The sequence below is a fragment of the Adiantum capillus-veneris genome, chromosome 10 (genome assembly GCF_014529385.1).
Source record: "Adiantum capillus-veneris isolate H3 chromosome 10, ASM1452938v2, whole genome shotgun sequence".
In the NCBI taxonomy this organism is placed as follows: domain Eukaryota; kingdom Viridiplantae; phylum Streptophyta; class Polypodiopsida; order Polypodiales; family Pteridaceae; genus Adiantum; species Adiantum capillus-veneris.
In genome coordinates, this window is record NC_140940.1 from 69,796,229 (window position 1) to 69,815,010 (window position 18,782).

The window sequence follows — 18,782 nt, forward strand, 5'->3', positions numbered from 1 at the left end:
TTGAGCACTTACGAGTTCATCCTGTTTTTCATGTTAGCCGTTTACGAAAATAGCTAGGACAGAATGATAATGTCATTCACACAGGTGTATTAGCTGACATAATAGAACCGCTAAGCATCCCTCATAAACCCGAAAGGATTTTGGATTCTCATGAGCTTCGCACCATACACCATGTTAGACGACACGAGTTTGTAAAATGGCTAGATAGACTTGAAGAAGCTTCTACATGGGAGATTGTCTCCGCACTTAACAAACAATTTCCTATGTTTGTTTTTGAGGATGAAAATGATTCTCCAAGGGTGGGTGATGTAAGGACACAGATCCTACAGGCAAGGCCACCGGCATGACCGGACAATGTGTATGCTAGGGAGAGGCTATAAGATAGCATGGTTGAGTGGAGACTAGTACACTTCGTTACTCCATTCCTTTCAGGGACATACATGATGGTGGGAAAAATTGATAGTTGGACATTGTAGGTATACTAGCACCTCGACTAGCATCCCCCTCAATGAATACTTGAAGGTGCTTCATGTTCATTGTATGTCAACCTTGAATCGATGAAGATGTCAAGGTACGTGGTATTTCTTCCCAAGATCTTTGCTAAAGATATCTACAAAATTATCTTCAATAGGCTAATACTCTAGCTCCACAATATCATCCTCAATTAGCTCTCAAATATAATGATATTGGATCTCAATATACTTTGTGTGTGTATGGAAGACAAGGTTTTTGGAAATCGTCATGCAACTCTGATTATCACATTGAGCTGTAATTGTTGAAACAACAAAAAACCATGAGAAATCTCTTGAGCCAAACTACTTCACAAGCTGGAAAACAAGAAACTTTATACTCCACTTTTGTTGAATAAGAAGCAATGGTTGATTGCTTCTTGCTAATCCAAGAAAACACTCCAAAACCAAGTGAGAAAAAACATTTAGAAATTGTGTTTTTAGAGTCACAATCTCCTACCCAACTAGAGTCACAATACCCACTTAGGTTATTTGTGCCAATACCATAGAAAACTCCATGGTCTTAAGTACCTTTAATATACGTTAGAACACACATGTGTGCTTCCCAATGAGAATTCTTGGGCTGGTTGGAGAACTTGCTCAAGAAAAAAACTGCAAACTTTGTGTTTGGCCTAGTATACACAAGGAAATAAAACTTCCCATAAGATTCTTGTACTTCTTGATGCCAACAATGGAAGAAAATCATCCATGGAGAGTTTCAAACTCACCTCCAGTGGTGTTTAGAGATTTACAATCTATCTTCCCAAATACTTTTAAAATTTGTCTTGCATACTTTTGTTGAGAGATGAAGATGTCCTTTGTGGACACTAGGGAAAATTTGGACTCTCAAAGGGGACCTATAAGGATGTTTGACTTTGTCTCTCTTGTCCAAAATGGGCAACCTGATGAAGTCCATGAACGCTTTTTCAAAACCCTATCAAACAGCATATCATTGAAAGATCTTAGAAAGTAGGTTCTAAATCCCCAGGCTCCGACAAATTTGGAGCTGACTTGTAGAAGTTATGGCTTTCCCAGTGAATCTAAAATTTGGGGAGAGATTCCATTTATAAGACGGAGTTGTCACATAAAAAAATAGAATCTTCTAGAATATAAGGAATTTGATGGCATGCTATATATCAATGGATAAATCTCAATGAGTACATTCTAAATCCAAGAGGTACAATAAGATTTTGTTTCATTTGTGAAAACTTTATTGTGCACCCGTTTTGGACAAGAGAGAGCAAGTCAATGTCCTTATAGGACCCCTTGGAGAGTCAAAATTTTGCCTAATGTTACCAAACCTCAATTCCCACACAGCATTGTAAAAATCCAAACTTTATCATTTCAAACTCAAAGCTCAAACTCTTTCAAGTTTGTTGAATGAGATCTTTATGATCTTTTGTGATAGGTAAGTCATTTGTATGTACGATAAGAATGACCTACTTTCCATTCTCTCTTAGTACGTACAATTTTGCATCAAAAGAACTCTTTTTAAAATAAATTTTGAAAAACATATATATCCTGATATACCACGCTCTTGATGATTGTTGTAGGCCATTTAAAGCCTTTTTCAACCTGCAAACCTTCCTTTTTGAATGGGGTGGCTCAAACCTTGGTGGTTGCTCTACATAAACCTCCTCCATGAAAAGTCCATTTGAAAAAGATAATACTATATCCAATTGCAAAATAACCCAACAAAAGATCACAGAGAAAGTACAAGGAAAATAGTAGTTATTCAAGTTGTTGGAGCAAAGGTTTCACTCACATCAAACCTTTCAAGTTGTGAACAATCATCTACTATAAATCTTGCTTTGTACTTTTCCAATGAGCCATTGGTCTTATGTTTGATTTTGTAAACCCATTTGGTGCTAATGACTTTTTTTTTATTGATCCACTCTATCCCGTGTGTCATTATTTGTTATGATGTCATACTCTGGCTGCATTGATTATTTCTCTCGGGGGATTCACTCCATAAACAAAATAAGACGCCACCTATGAGCAGACAATTGTGATAGAACCTCTATATATGACTCATATTAGGAAATATGACCTCCCTTTCTACGCTTATACGATGACAATCAATGAAGAGAACTAGCATACCCCTATCTTACATATAGAATTTAGGTCTCACATGATCTAATGGAGTAAAACTAGTCAAATAGTGTATAGCATAGTGACTGGCAATTTACTAACGAACCACATTTGTTGATAACTAGATGTATCCTCAATGTGTTTTAGTTTGACTTTTAAACTATGTGCCCGATCACCCTGCACTCAGGCTACTCGTCCAATTCTGACCCATCCAAAGCTAGTGTAAATAAACCCTTGAATTGCTCCAGATCAGCCCTTATCTATGACCGGCTTGATGAAAAATTTGATGTGTGACCTGAAAAAAAACTTTCCCTAAATCTATCCAAGTTCTATGACAATGGTGCAGATTGATGTATCTACATTCCTTCTCTTCCAAGCATGTAGAAGAGTAGCATCTAGAGAAATTACAAAACCTGAATTTTTTAGACCATTTTGCTCCAACACTATACATACTAACTCATACAAATCCAAAGTTGTGGAAATTTTGAAGTTACATAGAGTGTAGTTGGTACCATTGAGCTTTCCTTTTTTGAAGACAAATGCTTTGAAGACAATGACATACTAAGAAATTTATTTCACAAAGTAATACAAGTGCTTTTGGTATGATTTCTCTTACAATGTTTACTTACTATCATTGATATCAAGTGGTAATTTTCGTGGCATGAGATTGACACCGACGGTGGATTGTTGTCACCCTGATGGAAGTACATCCTAGTTGGACCAACAAAACACTAAACATTTCTTCCTTTGTCCTAGTTCGCTCAATGAGTTACTTGTCAAGAGCTATAGAACACTTAATAATGGTAAAGGTTTTTTATTGATAATGTCTAAACAAATATGTCATGATTGTGCAAGTCAAATTTCTAAGAGAAACCTATTTGAAGAGTATCTTTGAGAAAATTTATATACCTAGATGAATCTAGGATAAGCCTGGATTCACCCTTGAAGGAAAGTGCAACGTATAGACCCATGGTAGTCACCCACAAGGCAGTATAACCATCAGCTCCATCATGCACAGTATTGACTAAATACCATGACATCCCCACTAATGTCATCAGTGCCCAATAGTGGGTGTAGAACTAGGCACTAACATATGCTCCCCAACACAACACACACTACACGTACACACACATGAGCATACATCAACACAAAGTTCAACATACTGAGTATCTCTCATGACTCCAGAGATCAAGGGCAGACTCAACCATAATGAAGCCTAGCACTAAAATAATAATTAAATCAAAAAAATTAGCACAAAAATGAGGTAGTTGATAGGGCATACGCACCACAGAAGATAGAAAGAATCAGCACAAAATCAACTAGTCGTAACTCGGATGAAAAATTCACAATGTGAAGTCTACATGTCCGCTATATGACTAAAAAATATACCTAGATGAATCCAGGATTGATCTACTCCTTTGTTTTTCAAAGAATGTCTTTAATATTGTTTGAAAGACTGATGAAACAAACATGTGAGATAAACTAATGAAGAATTTAAACGCTTTTTGCATTGTGTTAGTAATTTTAAAACAAAAAATCAAAGTGTTGTGAGTATGGTGTGGACAGTAGGACAATGAAGCCAATGGCAACATTCTATGGATAGTGGATCCAATCACTTGGGCAGTTTTTCAAAAGCTGGTGTTATGCCTTAGGGATTAGTAAAACTTGATGATCGTGCCTCGAAAATATATGGGTAAAATGGATCAAGGTGAGATGCGTTAAAGGATGCACTTTCCAGGTTGACTTCTATCTAGATGCGTAACATTGTAAGATGTAGAGAATTTCAAGAGTCAGTGACTCTTTCTTGAGAATTTGTGATGTTGAGTCTCACAAACCTATGGTGTCTATGTAGAGATTTAGGAAGTAGAATGGTATTGTTGGTGTATTGTTGGTTTTTTGTTTTGGTAGCTTCCACAATGCGAGATGAGACCAACCCTTCATTAGTGGCTCATGTCTAAAGCTACAAGTGTAGGAAGCAGAATTTCCATTGATTCTCTCTTAGTCTATGGAAATAGGGTTGGACTCTTATCAAAGGTACCCCATACTTCATCTGGATTGGGTGGACAGGGACCTCCCACTGATATCACATCGTGATTTAGTAATCCTAGGAGAATGAACTGTTTTCTTGTAGCAAGAAATGATGTTTGATAATCAATGCCTTAGGAATACTATTTTTCTATGCTACATAGAATTACATTCAAAATTGCCCAATGCAGGGAGATATTCATATGGCTTACTACAAGACTATATTCTCTGTCATGTTATGAGGCTACTTATCGATGAACAAAATATGTATTTTAAAATGTAGGGATGGAAATTCTTGAAAAGTTGTTCGTACCACCTGTCTCAAGGATTCAAATAGGATGGATGATTGATTGTATGTAATTTGGTGGCATGTACTACATTGAAGCTAATCAACTAGGGTGCATGGCTACTAATTTAAAGAGCTATTGAAGTCTACTTCTTCATTGTTGGTACAAAAAGAACTAATCCAACTATCACTAATGATGGCAAAGCAATCTCTCATCCCCAATGGGTTTGTGACTAGATCGTTAGAATCATTCCTAGTGATAGAATTAAATCATTGTGTGTAATTGATATTTGAGGATCACGAGGGGTTGCATTTCTTGATCTTATAGTAGACCCCCGCCCCCTTCCCCCCCCAAATATTCTATAGAATCAATGTAAAAGGATCATGGGAGAAGTTGATTGTGTAAATGAAATTGTCTCTTAAGGTAGCTCATGTAAAGACCTGTATATACGAGTAAAAAAATCTATTTTTTGATCTCTTTGTTTGCAATGCTATTTTGAAATTGTCTAAGTTAAGAAATTAGTTCAATACATATAACGCTAATTTAGTTTGTGTTATATAGAATGTGATCTCTACATCACTTCAAGAGGAGAAACTTATCATTGAGAAGATAGTGGGAACTAGGAGGGCCTCTTTATTTTCCATAAGATTATAGAGGTGATTAACATTTTGATGAATAGATGCATGCCATGTGTGCAAGAATGGTGGGTGTGTAAGAGGGGTGTAAGAGTGGTCAAAGGATACACCGCCTTCCATAAATCCTACATACACTCTCCAATTTGAGAAGAAATTATAGATCTATAATCTACACACCGAGATCTTTTTGTAGATGTGTTACATGATCTGGTTTAGTTACTTGCCGAGCAGTATGGGACACTCAAGAATGACAAGGGTTTTTTATGATTAATGTATATACAAATCTATCGTGATTGTGTAAATCAAATTACTAAGAGAAACCTATTCCAAGTGTGTCCTGGAGAAAATATATCTACTCCTTTGTTTTTAAAAGAATGTCCTTAATACTGCTCGAGAGGATGATGGAACGAACATGTGAGATGAAAATAAAGAACTTGAATGTTTTTCATATCGTGTTAGTAAGTAGAAAACAAAAAGGCAAAGTGGTGTGAGTACAATATGGAAAGTAAGACAACGAAGCTACAATGGTAACATTCTATGGACGATGGATCCGATCACTCGCGTAGCTTTTCAAAGATTCTTTCCTTTTTTGTTAGCCTAGTCGTTGTTATATTCCTTAGGGATCATTGAAATTTGATGCCTATGCCTCTAAAAGCTATGGAGTAAAAAGTGTCAAGGTTAGATGCCCTAGAGTTAGCACTTTTTAGATTGAATTTGTTTAAATGTGTAACATTGATTAATAAGTGTACTTTCTTTCTCTAATGGCATCTTAATTACCTTCTTAGGATCATATCAATTTGTTCAAGTATGTTCTTGGGTTAAATCATTGGATCCACTTCTCCCATGGTTCATCAGTGGACAAATGAAGTGTCGACACATTAGATTAGTGTCTACACTAGAATTTGCACTTAGAGGCTTGTGTTGAAGCAACATTTCTATACTAGATTGAATGGGGCATCTCTTGCTTTTACTAAATTATTTTTGTTAATCCATTTTTACCTCATTTAGATTTGAATTTAGATCCTAATTTTGCACACTTCAATCCCCTAATTACCCTCTCCTTAAGCTCTTAATCAAATCTCGAGTTCTATAGTCACAATCTGTGTAGAATCCCCTTTTCTAGAGTTTCCAAAGTATCCTTACGCTCCCAAATTGGGTTTAATTAAGTCACCTACTTTGATTGTTAAATTTGGGTCGCTATGTGTGTGTGTGTGTGTGTGTGTGTGTGTGCACATGCATACTCACTGCGAAGCCGACTAACCTTTTTAAGAAGCTCCTTATGCGGAAGCCCATTGGGCCTTGTGGCTAGAACACCATAAATAGAGTACTCAGCCCCCAAGGTGTTGTGGGTTCAAATTGCACCTTTTCCTGTGTGGGAATGTGGGAGGATTTCACCTATGTGGAAAATTACTTTGGAATCAATCTTTAGGTCCATAGTTACAAATCCAAATCAAATCCTTTTTTCACTGCATACAGATCTAAGTTGTCCTTGCAATCGAGAAGTTTACTCCACCTTGGGTTTGTTGGCCGTGTTGCCAAGCTTGTCCTCATTGTATGCTCGCCTTACCCTCCAAGGGGGAACTCCCATGGGACATAGGCTCCAAGGGATTAAGAGCTTAAGCCCCTTTAGTTGAGAAAGCATTCCAACAATCAAGCCTCAGCCAAAGATTTGGAGGCTAAGAGGAAGCTCCCACAAGCTTTAGAGCCATCAAAAAAAGCAATCTATGAAGCCATTGAAACCTCTTTTTAAGGGCACTACAAAGAAGAGCTCTAACAAGGGATTAAAACCTAAAATCTTTGGCACTCAAAGCTTTGAATTTAGAGCTTCAACCTTCAAGAGGGACCTAAGAAAAGCTCACCAAAGGGCACATCATTTCTCTTTCACTCTCTCCCCCCATTTCCTTAAGCTAAAATATTGACCACCCCAAGCACAAAATATTACATTGTAGGCATCAATACTTATTTATGGAGATAATTTAATCATTGAGCTATTGTTAAGAAATAGACACTGGCCTTGGATTACCTCCAAGTGTTCAGATCTCTCTAGTTTCATAGTGGGAGAAAATTGCCTCAAGAAAGTCAGTGGCAAGGGATTCCATACATGGTATACCAAGTCCCAAGGGAGTCTTATGGAAATGAAATTGTGGTCTGTTGTTGCGTCAATTGTGAAGGTTTTTAAAGAAGACAAAGAAATCTCATATACTTCAATTGGGAGGTTTTTGAAGAAGACAAAGTAGCACTTCTCGTGAGTGCATTTCCACCATCATATGAACACGCTGTCACTATCTTAGAAGAGAAAGTTCATGAACCAACTTCGTAACATGTGATAGCTTCATTGCATGAAAAAGAGAGGAAGCAATTGAAGAAGACATAGTCAAATAGAGGAAGTGGAGAAGAATCTTTTTTGTCATCATTAGAACTATCCATTTCATCTAGTTCATCCAATACAGAGCAATGTTACAAGTGTATTACGCCGACACATCTCTCCAAGGGTTTCTACAAAAACAAATTTAGTGTGCATTGTGAAAAGAAGGGAAATCAACCATCCAAGCGTCAAAGTAGAGGTAGTTGTATTAGTAGTAGTAGTAGAAAACCCTAGAAGTGGCATGGACTACAACAAACAAAATCAACTAACAACATAGATAACGAGGTTATGAATACTCTACAGAATTGAAGGAGCGTAATGAAGCAACCCACTAGACAAACTAACAAACTGGAAAAATATTATGAAGGACCAGAGAACATCAAGAATGTAGATCTAGTGAAACCTAGAAAAGAGCCAAAACTTGAATATATTACAAACGATTTTTCTCCTAAAGAAGAGAAAACTTTCATGAAAATTCTAAAGAAATATAGAGATGTATTTGCATGGTCATACAAAGATCTCAAGGGGGTGGATCTTGACATTTGTTTGCATATAATACCTATGAGAGATGACACCGAGCTAAGTAGACGAAGACCCTATACTTATAAAGACATTTTACAAGAAAATCAAGAGGAGATTAAGAAGCTTAGGAAAGCAAAGTTCATCTATGAGATTGAACACACAAATTGGGTGTCCCCTATTGTGGTAGTACCTAAGAAAAATGAAAAAGTAAGGGTTTGCGTTAACCTCAAGAAGGTGAATGTAGCAACCATTAGAGCCATGTATCCTCTTCCTATCACCAACTATGTTCTAGAAAGAGTGGCTAGAAAAGAAACCTAGATCTTCTTAGATGTATTCTCAAGACATAACAAACTATCCATTGATCCAAAACATCAACATAAAACAACTTTTGTGATGGAGTGAGATATATTTGTATATAGAGTCATTCCTTTTGGGTAAACAAATGCTCTAGCTACATTCCAGCAACTTTTGAGTCATGCATTCAAGAGATTTCTATAGAAATTTCTAAAATTTTACATAGATGAAATGTGTGTATACTCGTCTAAAAGATCAAACCATGTTAAAAATCTCAACAGAGTTAAAAAGGAATACTTCATAAGTAGTATTTGTTTAAGTCCTAACAAATGTGTATTCATGATAAGACAAGGAAAAATTCTTTCAGATATAGTTTCTAAAAATGGGATTGCTATGGGCATGGAAAAAAAGGACATCATTGCAAAAATGCATAGACCTAGCAATGTTAAGGAATCTTTGTCTTTTGCTCCAATATTCTAAACTCTCAACTCGAATACAGTTTTCCATATGCATATTGATGCTTCTAAGTTTTGCTATTGGTAGCATATTATCACAATCTGGTTATGGAACCATGAATTTTCCTATCTCTTAGCTGGCAAGAATTTGAATATGGCTGAAAAACATTACACCACGATACAAAGAGTGGTCCTTGGAATGAATTTGTATTCTTTATGAACTATCTAGTCAATAAGCCATGTAATATAGGTAGAATAGTAAGATGGCTCATTATTTTACTAGAGTTTGACTTTATAGTGGTTGTTTTGAAAAATACTAAATACGAAAGGGCTAATCAATTTTCAAGGATCGTCTCAAGGGAATCTTCTAAGGTAGTTGATAATGATTTCCTTGATTCTTATTTGTTTTAGCAATCGGCTATGTATCAACTTTTTGCAGGGACAATAAATAAGAAAAATAAACATGAACTCCTACTCTTGTATATAAGCCCATAAAAATAAGTCAAATACATGAATCAAGCCAATATAACAGTAATTGGAGTCTATTTTACTGAAGACAAAACTGTCAAATGTCTTACATGATTGGGGGGATATTGACCAACCATGAAAAGAGATATTCAAACTTATATAGAAAAACTATCCCAATGCAAAAAGAGGATACCTATACCTCATGCTACTTTATTCCAAATACTAATTGTACTAAAAATGGAGAAAATATTTGATAGAGTAATTAAAGAATCAAAACTTTCCTGAAGATATAAGAAAATGTCACCAAAGGATAGAAGCAGGAAATTACATGATGTTTTGAAAACAATTGTATCAAAGAGAGGAAGATCAACATCTGAGAGTGTGCGCCAATGAGTCTAGACGCACTAATTAGAGAATGAACCTTCACTTAGTCCTATGGACTTATAGAATCTAGTGTAAAACAACTTTAAATGCTATATCTTTTAATCTAGTCTATGGTATAGATGCAATATTACCTATAGAATTTTTGCTTCTAATAGTTGCAAATGACTTAAAGTGGATAGGTCCCAAACTATCTGAATGTTTGAAAAGACTCAAACAATAAGGTGAGCAGTGACTTCTGTCATTGCGCATATCTATGCTAAAAAAAGAAAACAAAAATAGTTTTTTGACTCTCATTTATTGAACAAAATCTTAAGTGAGGAGATTTTGTGTTGATGTATTCCTTGAAATAGCATATTCCCAAATTCAAGAAAAAAGGACATGGAGTATTTGTGATTGAAAGTATTGATCCAAATTGTTGCACCTAGTTGAGCTATTAAATTGGCCACTTTAGAGAGAGAAGTTATGGAAAATTGGAGAACTAGTTGTTGATTATGCAAATACAATCTAGCACTAATCAATGAATTTCTAGAAAAAAATGCATGAAACAAAAGAACATAAAATCAAGTGTCAACATGTCATTGGTGAAGTTCAAGAAGAAGCTTGCATAAAGGTATTGAAGAGAAAAGTAGCCATACGGTCTGCCCATGAACCAATGCCAATTAGTCCATTCCAAGTTCAGGTCCTACAACCTACTCAAGCCCTAGCAAGAGGATGAATTATGGAAAGATGATGAATGGTTAGATGGTCTAGACATGCAGATCATGGTGACATTGGAATATGGAATCAAAGCCAATGCCTTAGTGGATGCAAAGTGCTAGGATCAATGTTGTTAGCTACTTCACTTATAGGAAGGCCACCACACAACCCTAGAAGTTCTATTGAGTCAAAATAAAGGCTTGTCATGAGAAGTTGACTCCAACTTTGGGGATGATAGCCTTAACCTCCTGGTGCATGGATTTTCCTATCCACATAGTTGAATTTGCATCTTAGATGAACATATGAATGAAGACATAGTATCAGGATTTCCCTAGATATTGGAGCAGTAAGACCTTGAAATTGTCGCTAAAGGTAGACAATTGAAAGTACTATTTGCCTAAAGTAAATAAGAGTAGAATGGTGACTACAAAGTCCACAAAACCATGCCAAAGCTCTACATCTACATCAAACATGCATCCACATGTCAATGCCCATCACAAGATTTTCTCTCATCAAATAGGCATGCAATTAGCTAGAGAATATTGCGTACCAAAATCTCAGCTTCAATCAAATCCTAAAACAAATTTGAGGGCCCAAGCAAATTTATTACAATAATAACCAAGCTACATGTTAGCCCCAAATTGCACCGTCTACTATGAAGCATAAGTAGAGAAAGCAACCACTTGCGACCAGATGGATATAGTAGAGCTTTATTCCTCTTCTCCACATTGGCACATTGGATATTTGCAACTTAAAGTGGAACTTGCATCAACTCAGCAAGTGCACATGTGTATAGAAATGTGGTGGTCATTTCGTTTGACCTATTTTTCTACGAGGTTCCAAAGTACTCTGCCCAAAATTTGTAATTCCATTTTTATTTATGAATGGAAATCCCATGAATTGCAAACCTTGTACTTTCTATTATTCGTTCAAAAATGTAAAGTTGGTAATTGGGGCCATAAGGTTCCAAATTGTATGTGTTTACTACTTAATTGTGATCTCAAGCCCCACTTTATCCCAAGTTTGAGTGAAAATCGTCATTTCAAAACCTTACCTAAGATATAAAAGCCAACTTTGTTCTAGAATTTTTGGATAATGAATTGTACATCGTTGTCTCTAAGAACTTCGTACTCTCCATCTATCTTTGGATGCATATATCTCTCTTGTGGATTTTCTATTTGGAGTGTCATTTGTTTCTACGCGTCCACATGTGAAAGCTCTACACAATAATGCATGTCTCTGCCGATGCATCTCTTAACTTTCTATCGATAATCCTCTTGCAAATCACTTCATAATTCAAGATTTGAGCATAAAAATTACATTTCAACTCTAGAAGGGGTATTGGGCATCAAGATTAAGCTTCTAGGTGTATTTTGAAGTAAAACCAAGTAGGTCAAATCTGCTCTACTGATAAAAGTTATTTTTTTGCAAGTGGTCAAACAATGGACTTCAGGCCTTAGACTTGTACGTATAGACCTTTATACTTATCCTATAAGTTTGGTATAGATTAGAGCTTGGTGGCTTAGTGAACTGCCATGATTTGTTTGTGAGATGTGACAACTAGCTCTCACTATCTGATATACAGCTGAGTGTTGTATTTGACTAGATTGGGATTAAGTGTGTTGTCCAAGGGATGGAAAATCTCTTGTAGCCTCTGTGTACTAATTGTGTCAGCTACACCCCACAGATTGACAATTATGTAAATGGTTCTAGCTATGCCTATAATAAGATAGAGTGCAACCCATCGGACATCTATTATTCCTGAGAGATGCTGACAACCACCACCATTACCCATAGAGATTGATGGTCATGATGAGTATGAAGTAAAGAAAATCCAATGGTTAGATGTAAGTAAACACGTATATGACCCTGCATCTAACCTTCAATAGGTGTGAGTTTCATCAACTATATTCATAAAAAGTTGTCTCTACATCAAGAGGAATGATCGCTCCTCATGGAACTAGTCATTACAGGAGGGAGTACTATCACGGATGCAAGCTCTCATAAGAATTCTAGGAAGTTCTAGAAACTTGAAGAAGAATTTATAACTTCCTAGGAATATGTTAAAATCTCTAAAAGATTTTGAAACGTTCTAGAAATTTCGAGAATCTAGAGGGACCTAAAATATTCTAGGAGCATCTAGAAGGATCTAGTTATAGAACTTTCTAGAAGCATAAAGAAGAATCTTAAAGAAATTGGAAGGTACGAGAAGAGCTAGAAGAATCTAGAAGGACTACAAGGCTCTAAAAGGAAGAGCCTGGAGAGTCCTTAACCTTTCTAGAGTCTAGTATAAATAGACGCCTTTGGCTACAATCCCCTCAGTCTTGCCAACACTAATTGTGAGGCTCGTGTGAGATAAGCCCTCTTCAATTTCTTGTCTTGTTCTTGTAATCAAGTTTTGCCTTGTATTACAATCTTGTAATCCCAGAGTCTTGTATCACATTCTCTTAATCAAGTATAAAGTCTTGTAATCAAGATTACTTATTGTATTCAAGTTTTTAGACCCTGTATATTTTGAGCATCTTCTCTAACTCTTCTCTAACTCAAGACGCACTCAAGACAAGGTCTAACAAGACATTTGAAATAAGAGTAGAAGCATCCCTAGAAAACATTATAGGGTGTGCATGCTCCTCTTTGAAGACCATCAAAATGGACAACAAACACAGCATCAACCACAAAAACACACTTGGGTGTCCAACTTAAGGATGCTTTAACAAGAAAACATGTTGTTATAAGAACAAGTAATCTATGGACATAAAGGATGGTCTTATCATTGACAAAATGGTTCATGGAAGTGTCTGGAATTCTTCCATTATTGACTAGACAAAAAAAATGACAAAGAGAGGCCAAACGCATCTGGTCTCCACCAGTTAAAAGTCACTTTTTTTCACTTTGTCTTTAACTGCTACGTTTGACTTCATATTTATGAATTTACTTCACAAAGTTGCTCAATCTTTATACAATCAACATGTGCAATCATAAACATTGAAAAAGACCTTCTTAGTTGGAAAACTAACTTTGATGGTATACAAAGTCTAAAAATTGTCAACTTAAGGAAGTTAGGTACCAAAAACATAAGTTGTTGTAGCTAATTTCACAAAAGCACTTGCAAATAAAGTGGATGACGTTAATAGTGCAAAAAAGTGAGTAGAATAGTCAATGCAAATGATAACCAGAACTAGAAGCTCGGTTGTGAATGGACTCTTAGCCAATTCCAATGCCCAAGCTTAAAATAGACAATGAAGGGAAAGGCCCAAGCTCGAGTGTGAATGGACAAGTAAATTGATTAATAAAGTGTGAAGGAATAGAAAAAATCAAAAGATACAACAACATACATACTTAGAATGAACGCATTTGTTTGTGGATGACATTAGAGGTGGAATTGAGAGTGCATCTCAGATTATAGATTGTTGCGTAGCCCTAGGCAACCCCTTTGAGAGAATTTTTGCATGATTCTATGCAAGCTAGATTTTCTCTTTATCTCTACAAAAGAGGTTCTTTGAGTGCAAACTGCAAGTCAAAGCTTTAGAGCCATGGAGCCTTCAAAACCCAAGGCTCTATCACCATGTTGGGAAACCATAGGGAAAGACAAAATCAAAGCAGCAGAAGCTAATATGGAGAGACATAAGCTTTACATAACAAGCGGTGATTAAAAGATCCCCTTTTATAAAAAAAAAACTCTAACCTTTTTCGTAGATTTTTTTTAACACCCTACGTATCTCATTCTATAATTATTTGAGATATGCATATCCTCTCTCAATGAACTCACGTGCTACACTTGCATATTTTGAGGTGGACCCCCAAGACATTGCCATTTTCTTACATACAAAAAAACCTTCCTCGTTATGTCTAAAGGCAAAGTGAATCCTGGTATCTTGAGGTTTAGTGAAGAAACTTTCACCCCTGCCAACTCTTGATAAAGTACAAGATAATGGAGAAATAGTTTCAACCGATTATCAAGGCGACGAGGAAAATTCATCCTGTGATTGCTAAAGATGTCAAAGATAATGAATGAGCATACTAAATTATCATGCTTGATATATCCCTCATTCACCTCATGGATGAATTAGCCAAGTACTGTAAAAGACAAGTGGGATAAGCTTGACAAATTGTATGGATCTCAATGGAATAATTCTAAGATCACATTGAAGATTGCATTCATTATCTTGGATGGTTTAGGAGCCCTTATCTCCCACGAGGACCTTGAGAGCCCAATTAGCCTTAGTGAAAGTGCCAATTTCCATTGAGTTTTCCATTGCCTTTTTTCTCAAACCAATTGGACAAACATACATAAATTTTGTGACCATAGTGAGGAATGTACCAAATCTTACATGGGATAGAATCATCCAAGACCAGTTTCATAGAGAAACTTCAACTCAATATCTCAGCATTGAATCAAGCTCTTGTAGTCTCCTCTAGTACAATTAAGTGGTCCCTTTATCACAAAAAGGAGCATGTTCTTTCTAGCTATTTAAAAACAAGAAAAAATATAACAAGTCCAAAGAGACTGGACATATCACAAGAAAATGTCATAAATCAAAGAAGAAAGAGTCCAGCTATGCACAAGAGCTTATTTTATAGAGAAGATTTTGTAAACCAATCTATGAACCTTCATTCAAAACTCACTTTTGTTAGCCTACATTATAAAGGCATTCCCACTAGGTTGTGGTGGTGTGCGCGGAGGGTGGGGGGGGAGGGGCGGGGTTGGGGGGGGGGGGTATGTGATCCCTTTATTTATTTTGGCTTTCAGGTATTTATTTTTTTATTTGTCAAAGTATGGGTAGGGCAATTTACTAAGGTTTCTAAATAAGAAACCCCTTGACTCCAATGTATACACATTTAATTATTCATTGCCAAGGTTGATTGATTCAGGAGACTCTCTCGCACACACACACTCTACAAAAAATGTCCATGTCTGTGTAGAGACTCTTAACTAGGCAAAGCAAGTGATGGCAAGGACATCAGATAGCAACGGGTGCTCCGTATCTTACTACCTTATAGTGAAAAAATTCACAGAACTACCATAGAATTAAACTCTTTGAATCATTCAACATGATGACTAGGAGAAATTAAGAAGATGAAGAAAGCATGTTCCAATGTTCTATAACCATAATTTGTCTACCATCTTCATCAAAATCTATAATTAGGCATTGCTATGTCCCTTTTCTTCCAGTGTTGATAAAGACTTGACACTACATTTTGAGTTTGACAAAGTGGCTGACTATTCACAAAGCTTAACCAAAACAAACCAATGTTATAAGTTCATTTTGGATCATGTTGCCCTTATCAAAACAGCCATGTATAGTAGTTACTCTTTATATTGAGAAAGGTGTTGTTTGTATAATCTCAAAATCAAATTTATTCCCTAAAATGTGCCGTTAAGTTTCAATCTTGGAAGAAGAAAGAAAAATAATAAGCCCAAACTACTTAATCATACTTAATCCTTTGAAAAAATTAATGTTTAAGATTAAAGGTCGTTAAACCACCAAAAGAGACTCCTTAATAGCTTTAGGGATCTAATATTAATGATGTAATGATATTATGCTACTAGACATTACTAGATTAAATAAAAACCCTTCACTTCTAGAGAAAGAAATGTTTACATCTTTGATTATGGAACTACTAATTGATTGGCTAAGAACAAACTTCAAAGAGTAATCCTACCTCTAAATCACGTGTCATATTTGTATTACTCCGTTGGGTGGTTGAGCAACGTTGATGTCTCTCCAAAACATTTTTCATACTACAAAATAAAAGAGAAACATAAGTATTTATCTCCTCTCTCTCTCTCTCTCTCTCTCTCTCTCTCTCTCTCCAAAGAAACTAATTGTTTTGAATTTGTCCTTCCCAACCTCATTGTGGTTCCTTCCCAACCTCATTGTGGTAAATATAAAGGAGAAAAACCAAACACAATGGTCAAAGCTTCATTCACAAGTCCACACTGAACATAATGGTAGCACTATGGGCCTCTCTCTCTCTCTCTCTCTCTCTCTCTCTCTCTCTCCATCAATCAACAAAAAATATAGGTAGCATTTTCTTCGTCCATGGATCACTTATGAATTTATAGTAAGCATTCAACAGAAATTGATCCCAATATTTATCACACATGCTTGTTTGTCTTAAACTTTTACCAAAGATTTTTTTTCTATGTTAATGAGAAGGGATATAAAATATCTTCAGAACCTCTATGAGAATGTGTTTTCATCCAATCATTTTTTTGTGAGTATTAGTTGAATATGAATTGTTGAAGCTATGTATGTCTCACTTTACCTAACTTGGTTTTACCTATATGAATATACATTGTTGAAGCTATATATGTCCTTAATATGAATAAGCCTTTAGGAGCATACATAGTGCGTCTCTCTGTCTCTCTCTCTCCCCCCCCCCCCCCCCCCCCCCTATTAATTCGGATCATAACAACATTATTACAGTTGAAGGATCTATTTTTGAAGAGTGGCATCTTGTTTGTATGAATTGGTAGCGACGTGATAAAGAAGATCATCGGTACATTCGTTGTGATCTTAGTGATTCTCTTTTTCTTAATGTATAGGGTAAAACCCCCAATAAAAGGACAATTCCATTACAGGGACACATTTGGCTTGTCTCTACTTTATTATTAAAATATTCAAGTCATGATGGGATTTGCATGGGATATGAGGAGATTTTGACAAGGGATTTCTTTTCACATAAGTTTCACTCAAATTCATTACTTCAAGTGGAAGACTGAATTACCACAGTTTGAATTTTCCCTCTATTGGCCCCTAGTTTTTAATTGTCCTTAACTTGGGGATTTTACCCTATAAACTTTTACTTCCAATAATGTATGAAAGTATTTGATAGCGAACTTTTCGAAGAAGTCTGTTACATAAATACTTTATTTGAGAGGTTTAATGATTACCAAATTACAATATGAAGTTGGGACTACTATGATTTAAAAAAATCAAGTCTTTCAAATCTATTATTAATCAACTTGCTGTTGCGGATGATCTTGTTCCACGAGAGCATCTAATTACACTTCTTTTCTATACGATAGCGGATTCTTCATAGACAACATTGTTACAATTCTTTCGAACTAGGACGATCAAAATTTTGATCAAAGGTTCCGGCCTACAAACTCCAATCTGATATAGAGGCAGCAACTGATCTCAAAAATGTTTTGGAAGAGAGGATTTTAAATAGTAAGGTGAAAGTTACCTTGGGTGAGGTCCTTGGAATAGCGAAGAGGGATTTCCATGAATAAATAATTGATAATATCAAGAGGAAACGGAAATCTCTTAATGAATCTTACCATGTACATGGTGACGAAGAGACTTTAAATGCACACGGAGTACAGGTCTATGGCAAGCAAGGTGATGAAACTATTGCTGGATGGTATAAGTGTTGGGGAAGAGTAAAACAGGTTCACTTCTTGGATGATGAAGGTGAAGTCGAGACCACTCACAAGAACTATTACTCCAAGAGTCATTGGGCAAGAGAAACTACTGAGACCCTGGTAAAAGTGCGAGACTTGAAAGAAACATACATTGCACTAATAGACCATGGGTCAAAAATTAACCTCATGTCAAAGAGTCTATATAAAAAAGACAATGGCCAATCGATATAAATCATGGATGGATAATCCGTGCAGTAAACCACTCATCAAGGGAGCTGTATGGAGCTTGTCCAAATGTAACGTTACTATAGGGGATGTGAAAGATGACCATAATTTATTTTTCCATGAGATGTTTGCATACCCTCTTATCCTTGCAGCCATACATTAGTGCTACTCATATGTAAACAAAGTTAATGGATGATGGTTCAGCTTATGCTAGGATAAGGAGCAAGGATGGGAAGCGTGTGGTCCAATTCCTTACTGTTTGTCTGGACCATGAAAGGAATCGTGAAAGTCTTAGAGTGCAACCCTTGCCAAAAACAAACAAAGAATTCAAGGACAATACGGATATGAGGGGTTTTGGCCATGTACTATTGTAGAGCAAGATTGCAGTGGTACATGAAGGGAAAAGTTCTCGCATGATGTATATGCAAAAGAGATGTTTTCTATAGGTTTTTAG

General features: G+C 36.1%; 1 protein-coding gene across 6 annotated transcripts in view; it reads right to left on the reverse strand.

Moving 5' to 3' along the window:
• The window catches only part of LOC147449027 (uncharacterized), a 191,678-nt gene that overhangs the window by 126,179 nt on the left and 46,717 nt on the right, over positions 1-18,782 (reverse strand). For 4 of the 6 annotated variants that reach the window (XM_086521412.1, XM_086521411.1, XM_086521409.1 and 1 more), the window contains exon 3: positions 16,396-16,474. The exons of the other annotated variants lie outside the window; for them this stretch is intronic. In XM_086521412.1, coding sequence (XP_086377538.1) covers positions 16,396-16,474 — 79 coding nt within the window. The remainder of the gene's footprint in view (positions 1-16,395; positions 16,475-18,782) is intronic. 6 annotated transcript variants of the gene reach the window in all.